The sequence below is a fragment of the Echinops telfairi genome, unplaced genomic scaffold (assembly GCF_000313985.2).
Source record: "Echinops telfairi isolate 266 unplaced genomic scaffold, ASM31398v2 ScPeMD7_3533;HRSCAF=4204_0, whole genome shotgun sequence".
Taxonomy (NCBI): Eukaryota; Metazoa; Chordata; class Mammalia; order Afrosoricida; family Tenrecidae; genus Echinops; species Echinops telfairi.
Window position 1 is genome coordinate 74,580,359 of NW_022107431.1, and position 14,186 is coordinate 74,594,544.

The 14,186-nt window shown below is 38.4% G+C and overlaps 1 protein-coding gene across 1 annotated transcript in view; it reads right to left on the bottom strand.

Annotated features, from left to right (window-relative positions):
* Window positions 1-14,186, bottom strand: part of MMS22L (MMS22 like, DNA repair protein) — a 131,252-nt gene that overhangs the window by 19,639 nt on the left and 97,427 nt on the right. Inside the window, exons 15-18 of the mRNA XM_004710933.2 lie at window positions 10,958-11,108; window positions 8,547-8,698; window positions 7,250-7,392; window positions 3,025-3,184 (exon numbers count right to left, since the gene is read on the bottom strand). Of these exons, the coding sequence (XP_004710990.1) occupies window positions 3,025-3,184; window positions 7,250-7,392; window positions 8,547-8,698; window positions 10,958-11,108 (606 nt within the window). The remainder of the gene's footprint in view (window positions 1-3,024; window positions 3,185-7,249; window positions 7,393-8,546; window positions 8,699-10,957; window positions 11,109-14,186) is intronic.

Genomic DNA, 14,186 nt, shown 5'->3' on the forward strand with positions numbered 1-14,186 from the left:
AAGTAAAAAACTTGGGAGTGATTTAAATACATACCATTGCTTTACAGAAAAACCATTTTTGCCTGACAATGAACATTTTACATACTGACTGATAGCTGGAAAATACATTAAAAAAACAATAATGTGGCACTAATCCAACCATCTAAAGATAACCATTGCAAAACTTCTCGTTCCTTTTCATCTCGATCTTTACACACACACACACACACACACACACACACACACACACCTACGTAAGGGGGTTTCAAAAAGTTCATGGAAAAATAGAATTAAAAGGTAATAATGGAATATTCCACAAGCTTTTTGAAGTCCCCCTTGTATTATGCGTTTAAACGGGAAAGGAGGTTGGGATTATCATAATATATTTATTAAACTTAGAAAGCAACTTTTCTCATTTAGGACCATTTAAAAAGTATTATGTACTATTAGTTAGGCTAATAAAATTATTAAATCCCAGAAATGTTTATTTAGTATAAGCCATCTCCTACACTGAAGAAGCTCTTTAATCTACTTCTCTCCCATTGACTCCCCCAGTTTTGGGGGGTACTCTGTCAGTGTAGTTTTATTCAAAGGACAACATCAGGATGGGAATAAGAAGCTCAAAGGATAGGGCCACTATCATGACTCAGCAATGAGAAGTGATAAAAAAATATAAAAATATCCCAAAGAAACAGACAGAGCCCAATGAGAGAGATCAAGCCTACTTCGGAATGAATGCAGGAGATGAGAAGCATCGGGCTTTTCACTAAAGGATCATGGCTAGAATCTGAATTACAAAAACAAAAGGGCAGGCGGGCAGAACACAGAGCGCGTAACCAAAAGGCAAGGCATAGTGACAGAAAGCCACGGTCAGGAGTAACGGGAGTCCGTTTCAGCCCTCTGAGGTCTTTATCCGGAGCGTGGTTCTGATCATCAGCGTTCTGAGCCTCTCACCCTGTCCTAAGACATTATGAGGAAGCAGCAGAGGCAGGCCTATTAGAAAATGACACGGCAACTAAGGCTACTCTCTTGTCCACAGGTGGATGTAAAATCTCCACCTCTCAAAGGATTTTAATTGTTCGATCTCCATTTTGTTCTAAACCTTTTCAGTCACCCATTCTTAATTACTAATAAATAAATGGACAACATTGTAGCAATACACCTCTAAAACTGAACTCACTGCCAGAGTCAATTCTGTCTCAGGGTGGCCCTACAGGGTAGGGTAGACCTGTTGCTGTGGGCTTGTCAGACTTTAACTCTTTACAGGAGTAGAAAGTCCCACCTTTCCCCAGCAGAGCGGCTAGTGGTTACAAATAGCAGCCCAACACGTACCAACTGTCCCGCCAGGGATCCTTCTTACTTAACAAGAACTTCATTGTCTACATTTTGCATTTACAACAATGTGAACAATCTACGACACCTCACTGTTTTGGACAGGAATGATGTGGCTATGGTTAAATGTAGATGCCAACTTGGCTGGGCCTTATTCTCAGAGGTTTGGCAATTAGTTATGTAAGAAAGTGGCCAACCTCCATTTTGTGACTAGATGCGGTCATCCTTCATTTTCACATATTATTGTGTAAACACTTTGGAAATTAACCAAGTAAGGAGTGAGTGTACACTCTGTTCTTAATCTCTCTGACATAAAAAGAGAATATAGAACCGCCTCCCAGGAAGTAAAAAATCCACAAGGGAGTAAAACAAGGAAATCCCTCAATTCTTCATAAGGAGAATTTAACACTTTCCAGGTCTACAAATCACCAATCCAAAATGTTCTTGCAGGCCTTTATAAGACTGTCACAAGAAGTCCTGGCGGCACAATCAGTAAGCACTGCTGACCACACAGTCAGCAGCGGTTAAAGTCATCAGCTGCTCGGCAGGCGAAAGAAGAGGCTGGCTGCTCTCTCAAAGATGTATAGCCTCAGATGCCCTGTGCAGGGTCGCTATGATTCACAATCAACTTATGGCAGTGGGTTCAATATATTTAACAAATAAATAAAGGCTTACTTAACAATGAAGCCATACATTTAACTTGGTGAAAAGTTAAATCTAGATACTAGAGAAAACTTTTCAGAGACTCATAATTGATAAACTTAAATGCTAAAATATTAATTAGTCTACCTTTTATTAAATTAAATTTAAAATAATTCCCACTTACAGGTTTCTCTAAAGTTAAGATGTCTGAATTGCTGTAATAGCTTTCATTACACTTACATCATCCATATTCACACATTTTCACATTCTTCTTTATCTTTCACAACAAAGGTAAAAGGTTTCAGACAGCCCAAATCAGGTTTCTTCATATGTTCACAAGATCAAAGGAAACAGATATAAGGTGTTGGCCATAGAGAAATGAAAAAAAAAAATCCCTAAGAAACTTACATTATAAAATCTTCTAAGGACACGCTTCTCATTTCCCTTTATCTAGTCCCTATTTGTGGTGAGCAAAAAGGTTTTAGCAAACAAAGATATTCAAATTACTGATTTCCTTAAGCTGGATAAACTCAGTTGTTACACAACAGGCATAGAAGAGAAAAAGGATTTCTTCTCTGAAAGGAGAAACAGAGTTTTGTGAGAAATAAGCATTGAAGCATAAATATCTTCAGCATTGCAGTACATCCTCTCCTGATCGCCTTCATACAGAGCAGAGGACAAAATAGAAGAGTGTGACCATTCTCTGATATTTTTATTCTAGCACTTAAAATACACGGAAGCAATAGAAAAGGTCTATGTTAGTTATACAGATGTTAACAATAAGGGTGATTTACAACAGACTATTGATAGCAACTTGGTATTGGCACATTTCCCTATATTGATCATAATAAATATTAATACAATATAACAAGAAAAGTAATGCAGGAGATGGGACATGGCAGAGACAAAGCTGAAAGTGTGAATTATTAAGTAAGTAAGTCACTTGAAACTCTTCTTAAGAGCTGAATAAATAGTGGTGACTTGCCAGCATGGTTCTGCTACTTCCACACCATGATCTTATAGGTCCAACTTAAGAAGTGTTATAAGCAGAATAACATCAGGAATACTTGCCCATCATCCCATAAGTCAGCTGCAGTCCAGCACTGGATTTTTTTTTCCCCAAGTAGGGTTTGATATATTTTAATACTTCACCAAGGTATTCTAAGGATTTTGTGACCATGGCAGATTTATCAGACAGTGTCTGCAGGTTCCTGTAAGTTATACCAACAGCCTATAAATAAAAGGAAACATGGTTTAGCTTTCCAAACTTTATACAACACAGATTTTGCAAAATAAAGATAATTTCTCCCTCTTCTTAAACACACACACACACACACACACATATACACACACCTTTCTTACATTTGTCTTCATTCTTTATTTGTCAGTAAGAAAGGTTCACATTAAAATAAAAGTGAATGGAATCAAGCTTTGCCTTTTATAATAAAAAGGATGGTTAAAAGAATAGAAAATCAACTTTCAACACTAATGAGGTCTGACTAGAAAAGTACTACTGAAAAGAAACAGAGCACTGATGTCACGAGAAACTGATAAACAAATCAGATCAAGGCTTCCAAATGGCTTGGTTCACCGTATTCCTAGATTGTTGTTGGAATGTAAACCCCCTAAGTCCCCATAGGTAAAACCTATGAGTAAGGTTACCACACTCCTACAAGTAAAAACTTGGAGTTCAGATCTGTAATGCCATTGATCTTCCCCTTCAGAATTAATTTCCTTTATGAGTTACTTTGACATCTCGGAGGCAAACCACACAAGCAGACAAAGCGATGAAGCTGAGGGGATAGAGATGGAGACATGGGGAGGAATAGAGCAGGGCAAAAAGGCGGTGTGTGAAGGAGAGAGAGCGTGAAGTGAGGCTACAAAAACATAACGAGGTCAGGGAAAAAGGAAAGGAAATAAACTGAGATGAGGTGGGGATCAGCAAGAAGAGGTGACTTGCTAAATACAGAATCAGAAGAAGGCCAGGCTAGAGGTTTGAGGAGGTACTATGTTTCCAAATAATTTGGGGGGACTTGCAATAAATTTCAAAGACCAATTTACCTATTGTTTCTATAGCTCTCAGCAGAAAAATAAAAAAAGCAGGAGAAAAAACGGGGTACTTGCACTGAGCAAGGTTGAGGATGACCAAAAGGTACACTCAGAGCAGTTGAAATGAAGCCCTCAAGAGGTCAAATTAAATAGGCCTTACGAGGATGCTGCACTTAGCGAAAAAGGAGTGTTTGAAAAGGCAGACGTTTACAACCAGGCTGTTCAGTGAACTGGAGGGACAAGTGGTGGCAGGCAAAACGCTGTCAGCTGTTCCACTTGCTGGCCCGCCTGGTTCACGGTGTGGTCGTGGGAGTGAACGGCTGCAGCAGAGGACTGGAGAGGCTTCCACATCTTTTATTCATCATATTATTAGAGTTGGTCATGTCGATAATAAAATGTGGAATGAATACAAACATAAATACATGCCTAGCGAACTTGAGGTGGCCAGGTGAAAATAACAAGTCATATACTTGAATTTCTTTTTTCTTTAGTTCTCTGCCCTTGGTTCTTCATATTTCTTTCCCTACACCAAAAATTCTCAAACTTTTCATCTTAAATCGCTTCTCTACACTGAAAACTTGAGGCTCTTCCAGAGCTAATGGCTAAAAAGAAATATTTTAATCCTTTTTTTAAACCACTTAGAAGTAAAAATAATAAAAATTACATGCTAATAAAGATAACATTTTTATTGAAGAATAATTATTTTACAAAAACATTAGTTAGAAGAGGGCCTTTTTACTTCCTTTACATTTTTTGCAAGCTTCATTAATATCTGGCTAAATAGAAAATAGCTGGATTATCAGACCTGCTTTGCACACAATCTCTTGCAGTATGTTGCAGATGAAGAAAAAAAACCTAGCCTTCCACATACATGTACTTGGAAGAGGAGGAAATATTTAAATAGCTTTTGTAGGTAACTGCGGTATTCTTTTTTGGTGTTACACCCAAACTTGAGAAGATGTATTTCTTGAATACTGGTGATAATACGGAATCTGAAAACATGCCAATAAACACTTTGCTCTGTTACAATAAATGACATTTTCTATCTCTGACTTTGAATGGATCTCTTATTCATGCATGCTTTTGTAAACACCTACATCAGCTATCTTAATCATTTTGATCATATTATTAAAATTTTTGTTCACAATCATTTCCTTTAACGCTACCACCAATCTCGTAAGAAATCACTACGTATTGCTAAGCTCCCAACATTATGGTGAGAGATACACCAACTCCCAAAATTCTTGCTTTTATAAAGTTCAAATTATATTTTGGCAACAAATGCTGCCAATTGCTTTTCCTCTATTTATTTTTATGAATGTGCTGCCAGATAGTCAAGTATGAATAACCACATTTTGTCAGCTTTTTTTCAAGACAAATAAAGCCAGTGCAGCATGCAACTCAAATGACCACACAAGTGTTTTAGGTGCACGCTTTCGATAGTCGTCCACAAGGCATCAAGAAAATGTATTCAAGGATCAGATTTTAATAGGATTAATAATCACATACTTCATTAGATATTATTTGAAATTGGCTTCTTTTTTCCCTCCTCATGGGTGCGTGACAGTGGAAAATACAGTGGCTACTAGTATAATTTTGGGCTACAGTGTTGACTTGTGCTAAAGCTTTTGCACTACTTATGTAAACGTCAATAGAGTTTTGATCTCACAGGATCTCCTGAAAAACGAAGTAACTCCCAATGGTCCATGAAACACACTTTGAGAAAACAGTGACCTGCACCACTCAGTCTTTCTCTTTATATAGCCTATCATCCTCTCTAGACGACTCAACTAAACTCACTGCCACCAAGCGGATTCCCACTCAGAGCAACCGTACAGGCAGGGTACAACTGTCCCTGTGGGTTTCTGAGACGTTAAATCTTTACGGGAGCAGAAAGCTAACGTTCCTCCCTCTCTAGACTACCATATATGTATTTTTTAGTACCTTAACTGTCCCTACTCAGATGCCTGACAATCATTTCTGTACAGAAATGAGTGTCTTATGAACTCATTAGCCTATATTACCTTGTGTCATTATTTTAAGGATCCCTGGGGGCACAGTAGGTAAAGTGCCCACCTACGAACATAGAGGTCAAGGGTTTGAACTCACCAAGTGCTTGGCAGGAAAAAGATGGGCAGTTTGCTTCAATAAAAGTCTACAGCTTTAGAAGTCCTATGGGACAGATCCACTCTATCCTATACGGTCACTATGAGTCTTAGTTGCCTTGACGGCAGTTGGTTTGAATTTGGTTTTATTATTACTGTAATCTTCATGTGTGTCTATAGAATTAAAGAAGTGAAAGTTCTGAGGTCAAAGACTATATTTTGCTATTCAAATTTCTTAGAAATCCTCATCAATATAACAGCGTTTAGAAAATAATGATCATTTATTGAATGATGAAGAATCATAAATTGAAATGAATCAAATTAGGGGATTCTCTGAAAACTATCTACCCTCTGTTCTGGTCTGATATGGTTCCTAGCATACCAAGGGTGCTTAATTAATTGTAGTTTATGAGCCAATTGACAACTATTATCACATATTTTTAGGATTCACGTGCCATTTCTAATTGTACTTTAATGGAAATAAAAGGAAAAATCTACATTTATGTAAAAAGTTATTGATGATAATTTTCATTACAGTGACCCAACAACCGCTCTGTGGAAAAACAAATCTAGCTTTACTAAGCTGTAAAACAAAGTTCACATGTCATTAGTAATTAAAAAATAAAAATTTGAATGGAGCTATTGATTATATAAAATAGAACATACACCATAAATGGAATTTACCATAGTATCATATGAAATACTGGGCTGAATACACACAGTTATGCTGAATACACCAAAATTTACCATACAACTGTTTGATACAGGGTGGTAAAACATTATCAGGCTGCAACTATTTCCTGACACTATACAAAGAAATTTAGTTCCTAACTACCTGAAGCACACTACTATCCAGCAGTTTCAGCAATAAGGTTTTCTACAATTTAGATCAACCCTACAGTAAGGCTCTTATGCAGTAGTTGAAAAATTATTTTCCATTAAATGTAATTTTGTTGTCCTTAAGAGTAAATTGTACTATACCTTAGATTCTCATCTTCTAGCATTTTATAGTAGAAGTCAACCAGTATTGATTCAATTTAAAACAATTCATTTTTATAGAAAAACTTTTCAGGAACACTTTATGTTTTTCTAAACAATAATTGTAAATGATGTAGGCATTTATGCTAATAAATGAAAAATACCTCAAAGAATTGGACCAGTGCTTTTTTAGGGTCTTCTGAGCTGGTTAAATATTCAACTTGAGCTGCTGAAAAAATGCTCCTTACTTCTGGTAGTTTAAACAGCAACCTTGTCAGCTCACTCAACTGTTCCATGTATTCTCTTTCTGTTAAAATTAAATTAATAACAATAATAAAATAAGTCAAATAAAGTTAAATTAAAATTAAATTTAAAAAAATACACACACATACAGAAAGAGAGTTCAAAATATTTATGGAAAAAGTCCATTCTCTTTCCATCTCATTTTTCTATCCCTTCATGTATAGACACATATATGCATTCATATATACACACATACAGAGATGAAAAAAACAGGGCAAGTCCCTTCTTCATTTATGACATGAATTCTTTTAAAATTAAATTCCCATGAACCTCAAAGCCTGTGAATTAACTTTCTCCCACTAAGCAAAAGTTTTATGGCAAAGAGAACTAAATGAAAGTATACTTTCTTAGCCCAAAATGTTATTCATGTAAAGTCAACTGATATAATAAGGTTTCAAAATAAATTTGGACATTTTCCAGTATAGCATGTATGCAACTTAAAAAATGGCCATACACAACAGCTTTAGAAAAAGGCATGGCCTATAGACAACCAGACTGCATGCATAACAATGAAAAATTATTAAATACAATCATCACTCAGTGAATAAGAGCAAAGCATAAAAACGGGCAAATTTCCCAACGGGATTATTTACTCTCTTTTGAGTGATCACAGTGTGATGTCTGGTTATTTATTTCAGAGTTCCACTTATTCGGTATGACAAGTTACTTCCGGGGTAAAAGGAGCTTGTCATCACAGGAGCAAGTTTTGTTCTTGGCTTCCAAGAAGACTAGTTCCTTTTTCTTTATAAGAGAGAAATGCATCTCATATCGTGATAGGAAAACAGGAAAAAGACATGGGTTGCAAAAGGAAATATCTGCTTACATTCATGCTTAATTATAAAATTAATTCATGCATTTTCTATTAATTTATGTAAGAAAATTTGGACACAAGGTGACCATGTAGAAAGTACAAAGTGTCACAAAAAAACAAAGAACAAAATGCACGTCCATTGAGTCGATTTTCCCTCTCAGCAGCCACACAGAGGGTTTCCTAACACTGACGATTTACAGTGTTCCTAGGCAGAGGCTGGCGGCGTTGAACCGGAGTTACTGGTGCTCACAGTGACAGGAACAAAGCCAAACTCACAGCATTACCAGGGCTCTTTAAAAAGCTTCAAAGGCATCTCCCAACTTACCAGAAAACCTAAGTATACTTACCAACTTCTTGCTCAGGATTTACATCAACGAACAAATCATCAGGCACAGAGAAATTTTTTATATACATTTGCAAAACACAACGGATCCATGATCTTATAGTGAAAGCTTGAAAAGACACACAGTCTGAATGAGAGAACATGTCACATAACAGGCTGCAGAAATAAACGGAAGATCATTAGAAATATATAGTAATACATTCCCCACATAGAGATTTATAAGAAAATTAGTCCAACATCCCTCATTCCTAAGTTGCATTTATTTTTCAGACAAGCCCAATGCAGGCAAGCATTGTTGAAAATGAACTCCACAGATATACAGAAAAAGATTGCAAAACACCTGTTAGAAATCATATAAACCTGCTGCCATCAGGTGCGTTCTGGCTGGTAATGACTTTATCAAACGGAACCGCTCCAGAGGGTTTTCAACACTGAATCTTGAAGGAAGCAGACGGCCTCATCTTTCTCCTGCAGGGCAGTTGGGTGTTTGAACTGCTGTCTTTTCAAGCAGTTGTCCAAGATTTAACTCTACCACCCGGGCTCCAGAAATTACATTTATGAAATAATTCTAAAAATGTTACTTTGAGATTCTTTGAATATGCTGTTGTTGGTAGGTGCTGTCCAGTCGATTTCAAACTCAGTGACTCATGTGACATAGGGGGACCGCCCCCTAGTTTCCAAGCTGTACTATTTATGGGAGCATACAGCCAAGACTTTCTGCTCTGGAGCTGCTAAGTGCGTCTGAACTGTCAACCTTCTGGTTCATAGCCAACTCCTAAGCCATTACACCACGGCACCTCTGAATATAACCAAATCTCCTACCACTGACATAAAAGAACTCAGAATGGCCATTTATGGCCTACATAAGCTTAGCAAAACTACTAATTAACACCCCTGAATTTCACTTTCTTCAATTATTAATACTTAAGGAAAACCCCAGCAAACTCCCTGCTATCTACCAAGGTAAATCCAACTCATAGCAACCATGAGGGGCAGGCACAGCTGCCTCTGTGGGCTTCTGAGACTGTAACTCTCTCCAGGAGTAGAAAGCCTATAGACTCGTATTATTTCACAAACTAAAGTTATTTTAAACCATTTCAACCAAATTGTAATAATGTGTATGTCATTATTATAGAATTCTCAAGCTAGAAAAATCTTTAATGTAATTGAAAGTGAACTTATTTACCAATGAGAAAACAGGTACTGAATGACTTGACTTACTAAGCTTTCTTATAAGAACTACCTCAGCAACTGTATCTTTCATATTCAAAGATTGGTAGCACAGAAAGGAACGACATTAGTTTCTTAGATTTGCATATTTACTATTATTTTCCCTTACTTGGATGTTCTTATTTAAATCTTCTTGACCACAACACACAATTTCTATTTTACCTTTTTCTGGTATATTTTTTCCTCTTGAAGTTACACAAATCTCTTATGTAATGTGGCAGGAGACAATTGTGGCTGAGGAAAACCAAGGGGGAGTTCCGAGCAGGACTGTGCATGCTCATGATCACACAAGTTAAGAGTTAAAATATAAAAGTCTAGTTGTCAAAGGAAATGAAAAACAAAACTCAAAGCCATCAAGTGATTCTGACTCACAGAGACACTGCAGAACACAGGAGAAGGCCTCCTTAGGGTTTCCCAGACTGTATATCTTTGTACGGGAGCAGACAGCCCCATCTTTCCAATGCAGAGTGGCTGGGGGGCTTGAGCCATGGGCCTTGCAGCTAGTAGCTCAATGCCTAGTTTCCATTAAGTTTAAAACCACAATACCTGTGTGTGTGTGTGTGTTACAATACTAGCTGTATAATTTCCTTATAATGTTGAGTGTAGAAAAGTCATTTTTAGAAGAGATTAGGGCAGTCATACAAAAAGTTTTGAGAAAGGCCTTAATTAGCAACATTTAAAAACAAGTTAGCTTCCCTACTACTAGTAGTGTCCCAGAGCTGCGATATTCAAACAAAACGAAACCCTGCGATGGTGAAAAGTATCCGTAGCACATTGAATTCTCATTTGTAAAGATTCTTACGTTCCGACAGTACTGCTCTATCATGGGCTTATGTTAAAGCTGTGGTTAGGTGCTGCTGAGCCAGGGCTGACCTAGAGTGACCCTATCTACAGCATAAGGGAACACTGCTCAGGCTGCGCCATCCTTACAATTGTTGCCGTTTACTTTCAGTCACTGTGTCAGTCCATCGCCTAAAGGGTCTTCTTTTGGGTGAATCTCTGCTTTTCAAGGATGCTGCCCTTCTTCCGAGAAGGGTCCCTCCTGGTATGTCCAGAGTATGTGAGATCGAGCCTAACTTTTCTCTCTTGTAAAGAGTGTTAGGCTATATTTCTTTCAAGACAAATCTGTTTGTTCTTCTGGCAGTCCGTGACAATAATGTGCATTCCTGAAACAAAAACACTTACCTATTTTGTAGGACATGATTTAAATATCTTGCTACAACTTGGGGCCAGATGATGTCATCCCAACCAAAAAGTCGAAGCACTGCTATAACTGGCTGAGGCTGAAGATCCGAAGGAGCCGTGCTGGGCATGTCCATTGCTAATAAAGTAAAATCTAGATTAAAAATAAGAGAAATTTATTTGATGATGAGAAAAACATTTTCATTTTTCCCCCCTCAAAATTGTATCCATACGATGGAATAAAAAAAGTTTTAAATAATATAATGTCACACTTAGAAATGTAGAACAAATTTGGAAAACTGAACTGAATTATATCTTGTCAAAGAAATTTCTGTAGCATCACCTAATTCTCTAAGAAAAGGTCTAGACTGATCTATCATAGCATTATCACTATGGGTCTATAATGACTCCCTCAACTCACAAATCCCAAGCCTGATGCTCTTGCTGCTGTGCTTCTCTCTTTCAAGAGAGCATTTACTCTCCCCCGAGTACGCTCACCTGCCCCGGCTGCTCACTCACCTCAGACACGGGGCATTCTCTTCCACTAAAGAGTGCTCTCCTGCAAGCAACTGCACCCACTTCCTTCAAAATCCACTAAGTCTAGGAATAAGAATTCCTTAATTAACCGTGCTAAACAAATTTACTTTATCTTGTCATTTCCTACTTCACCAACTTCATGCAAACTCTATTAATTTATGTTTATCAATAAGTTGCTCATTTGGCACTGTTAACTTGCTGTTGTTGTTTTGTTACATGCCATCAAGTTGGTTCAAACTCACAGAAATTCTATACAATAGAAAGACACACGGCCCAACCCTGCTCGATTTGCTCAATGCAATCAATACATCTTTTGACTCCTTGACTGCTGCTTCCATGAACTTAGATTGTGAATCTAAGTAATAGGAACTCCTTGCCAATTGCAAGGATTTTCTCCATTTATCGTAGTGCTGCTTATTGACCCCATTGGGAGAATTCTGCTTCATGTTGAGGACTTACTCATCAGTGAATGCTTCAAGTCCTCTCTGCTTTCAACACAGTTGTATCACTCACAAATAACAGGTTGCTAATGAATCTTCGGCAAATCTTGATGCCACGTTCTTCTTCACACAGTCCAGCAGTATGTAAACAGCTGGTCTTTATTCAGATTTATGAGCACAAACTTCAGGAGCGTTCTCGGGAACTGGCCGGCGTTCCTACCACGTGTCCTCAGTTCATTCCGTCTTACTCTTCTCGAGGACTGTTAAAATAGCTGCTCTCTTCTCTCCAACCAAGGCGTGAGCACCTCCTCTCTCATGCTTATACTCAGCAAAAAGGCCTTACTGAACTTCTTCACAGAGAAATGACAAACACTACAGAACTACCGCAAGTTCTTTACAAAGTTTCTCTGAAGCCCACTTCAGTTGGGGCTCTTTGCCTCATTGTAATTGACCTATTAGCAGAAACGAAATTACTTCCCATTCTTTAAAATGCTCTGTCACTCGGTTTCCAGAGTGCCATGGGGCTAGAACAATTAAACACTTGGCTGCTTAACTGAAAGGTTTGTAGTTCGAATCCACCCAGCCGTTCTGCAGGAGAAAGACAACGATCTATTTTTGTAAAGTTTACAGCTAAGAAAACACTATGTGGCAGTTCTGTTCTGCCACATGGGGTTCCTATGAGTCAAAACCAGCTTCATGGTGCACAATTATAACAACACACTTTCTTAGTTTTTCTCACTGGCATTTTCAGTCTCCTTTCCCCATTCCTCCTCCTCCTGCAAGTGTGAACATCAACTGTCTTCTAACTAAGTTTCTTCATCTATATTGTTGATGACCCCGTCCAGTTTCATGGCTGAGCATGATGTCTATGTGGATAGGTTCCAAATTTAAATTTCAAGCTTGGACCTGATCTCTTTACTGTACAATAACAGTATCCAAGGGCCTATTTCTCTACTTGGGTATTTAAAAATTATGTCCCAAACCAAACTGCTAACCTTTCCTTATAAAATCTGCTACTACTGCAATCTTTCCTATCTCAGAATATGACGACACCATCTTTTAACTGCCGAAACCCCTAACTGGTGTCATCCTAACTCCCCTCTTCATCTGTATTGCTCACCATACCTCACCCACTCAGCAAATTCTGTCATCTCTACTTTCAAAATACCTTCTCTACCTTTGATCGTGTTTCTGATTATACCTTACCACCACTGCTACCTGATTAGCCCAAGACACTCATTTCTAGACTGCTGTAATAGTTTCCTAATTGCGCTCACCTGCCTAGAGTCTCTTCTCAACCTAGGAAGTCACAGGGACCGGACCACTCCTCTGCTCAGGTCTTCGGTAAAGCTTCCACTCTCAGAGTAAGGCAAAAGCCAACACCTGCTTCTAAACTAGGCCCACAACTAGTTCTCCATTCTCTCCTGGCCACATATGCGAGTACTCTCCTTTTCTCGCTCCATACGAGTCATTATGGCCTCCTTGTACTTCTTCCAACGGACAAATCAGGCACTTTCCTGTCTGCATCCTCCACATCAGCAGTTCTCAACCTGTGGGTCGAGACCCCTTTGGGGGTCGAACGACCCCTTCACAGGGGTCACCTAAGACCATGGGAAAACACATGATTTCCGGTGGTCTTAGGAACCGAAACACCGCCCCTCTCTCCGTCTCCAGGGCGGCCTGCACACATGCAGATATGCCCACATCTGAGCACCTGGTGTGAAGACTGTTACCCATGCTACACCATGCTTCAAGACAAAATGTCATTTATTTGTCATTAGAAGTACATATTTCAAAATATATAATTACATATTGTTTTGTGATTCATCACTATGCTTTAATTATGTTCAATTTATAACAATCAAAATATATCCTGCATATCAGATATTTACATTACAAGTCATAACAGTAGCAAAATTACAGTTATGAAGTGGCAACGAAAATAATTTTATGGTTGGGGGAAACCAAAACACAAGGAACTGTCTGAAAGGGTCACGGCATGAGGAAGGTTGAGAACCACCGCTCTACATAGTGCTTGGTCTCTCAACTGCTCCACACCTCTGCTCAAATGCTACTCCATGGGAGAAGCGTCTACTTACAAATCACTCTATTGTTGTTCCCTTGTCCCTGGGTTTAACACCTCTTCCCTTCCCCCCCACCTCCAAATTGGTGGGGAGGTGGGTGTGGGAGACCTGGTAGGGCATGATCATGGGGAATGTAACAAAGAGGAAGTGCTGAAAGCCTGGTGGGGACTG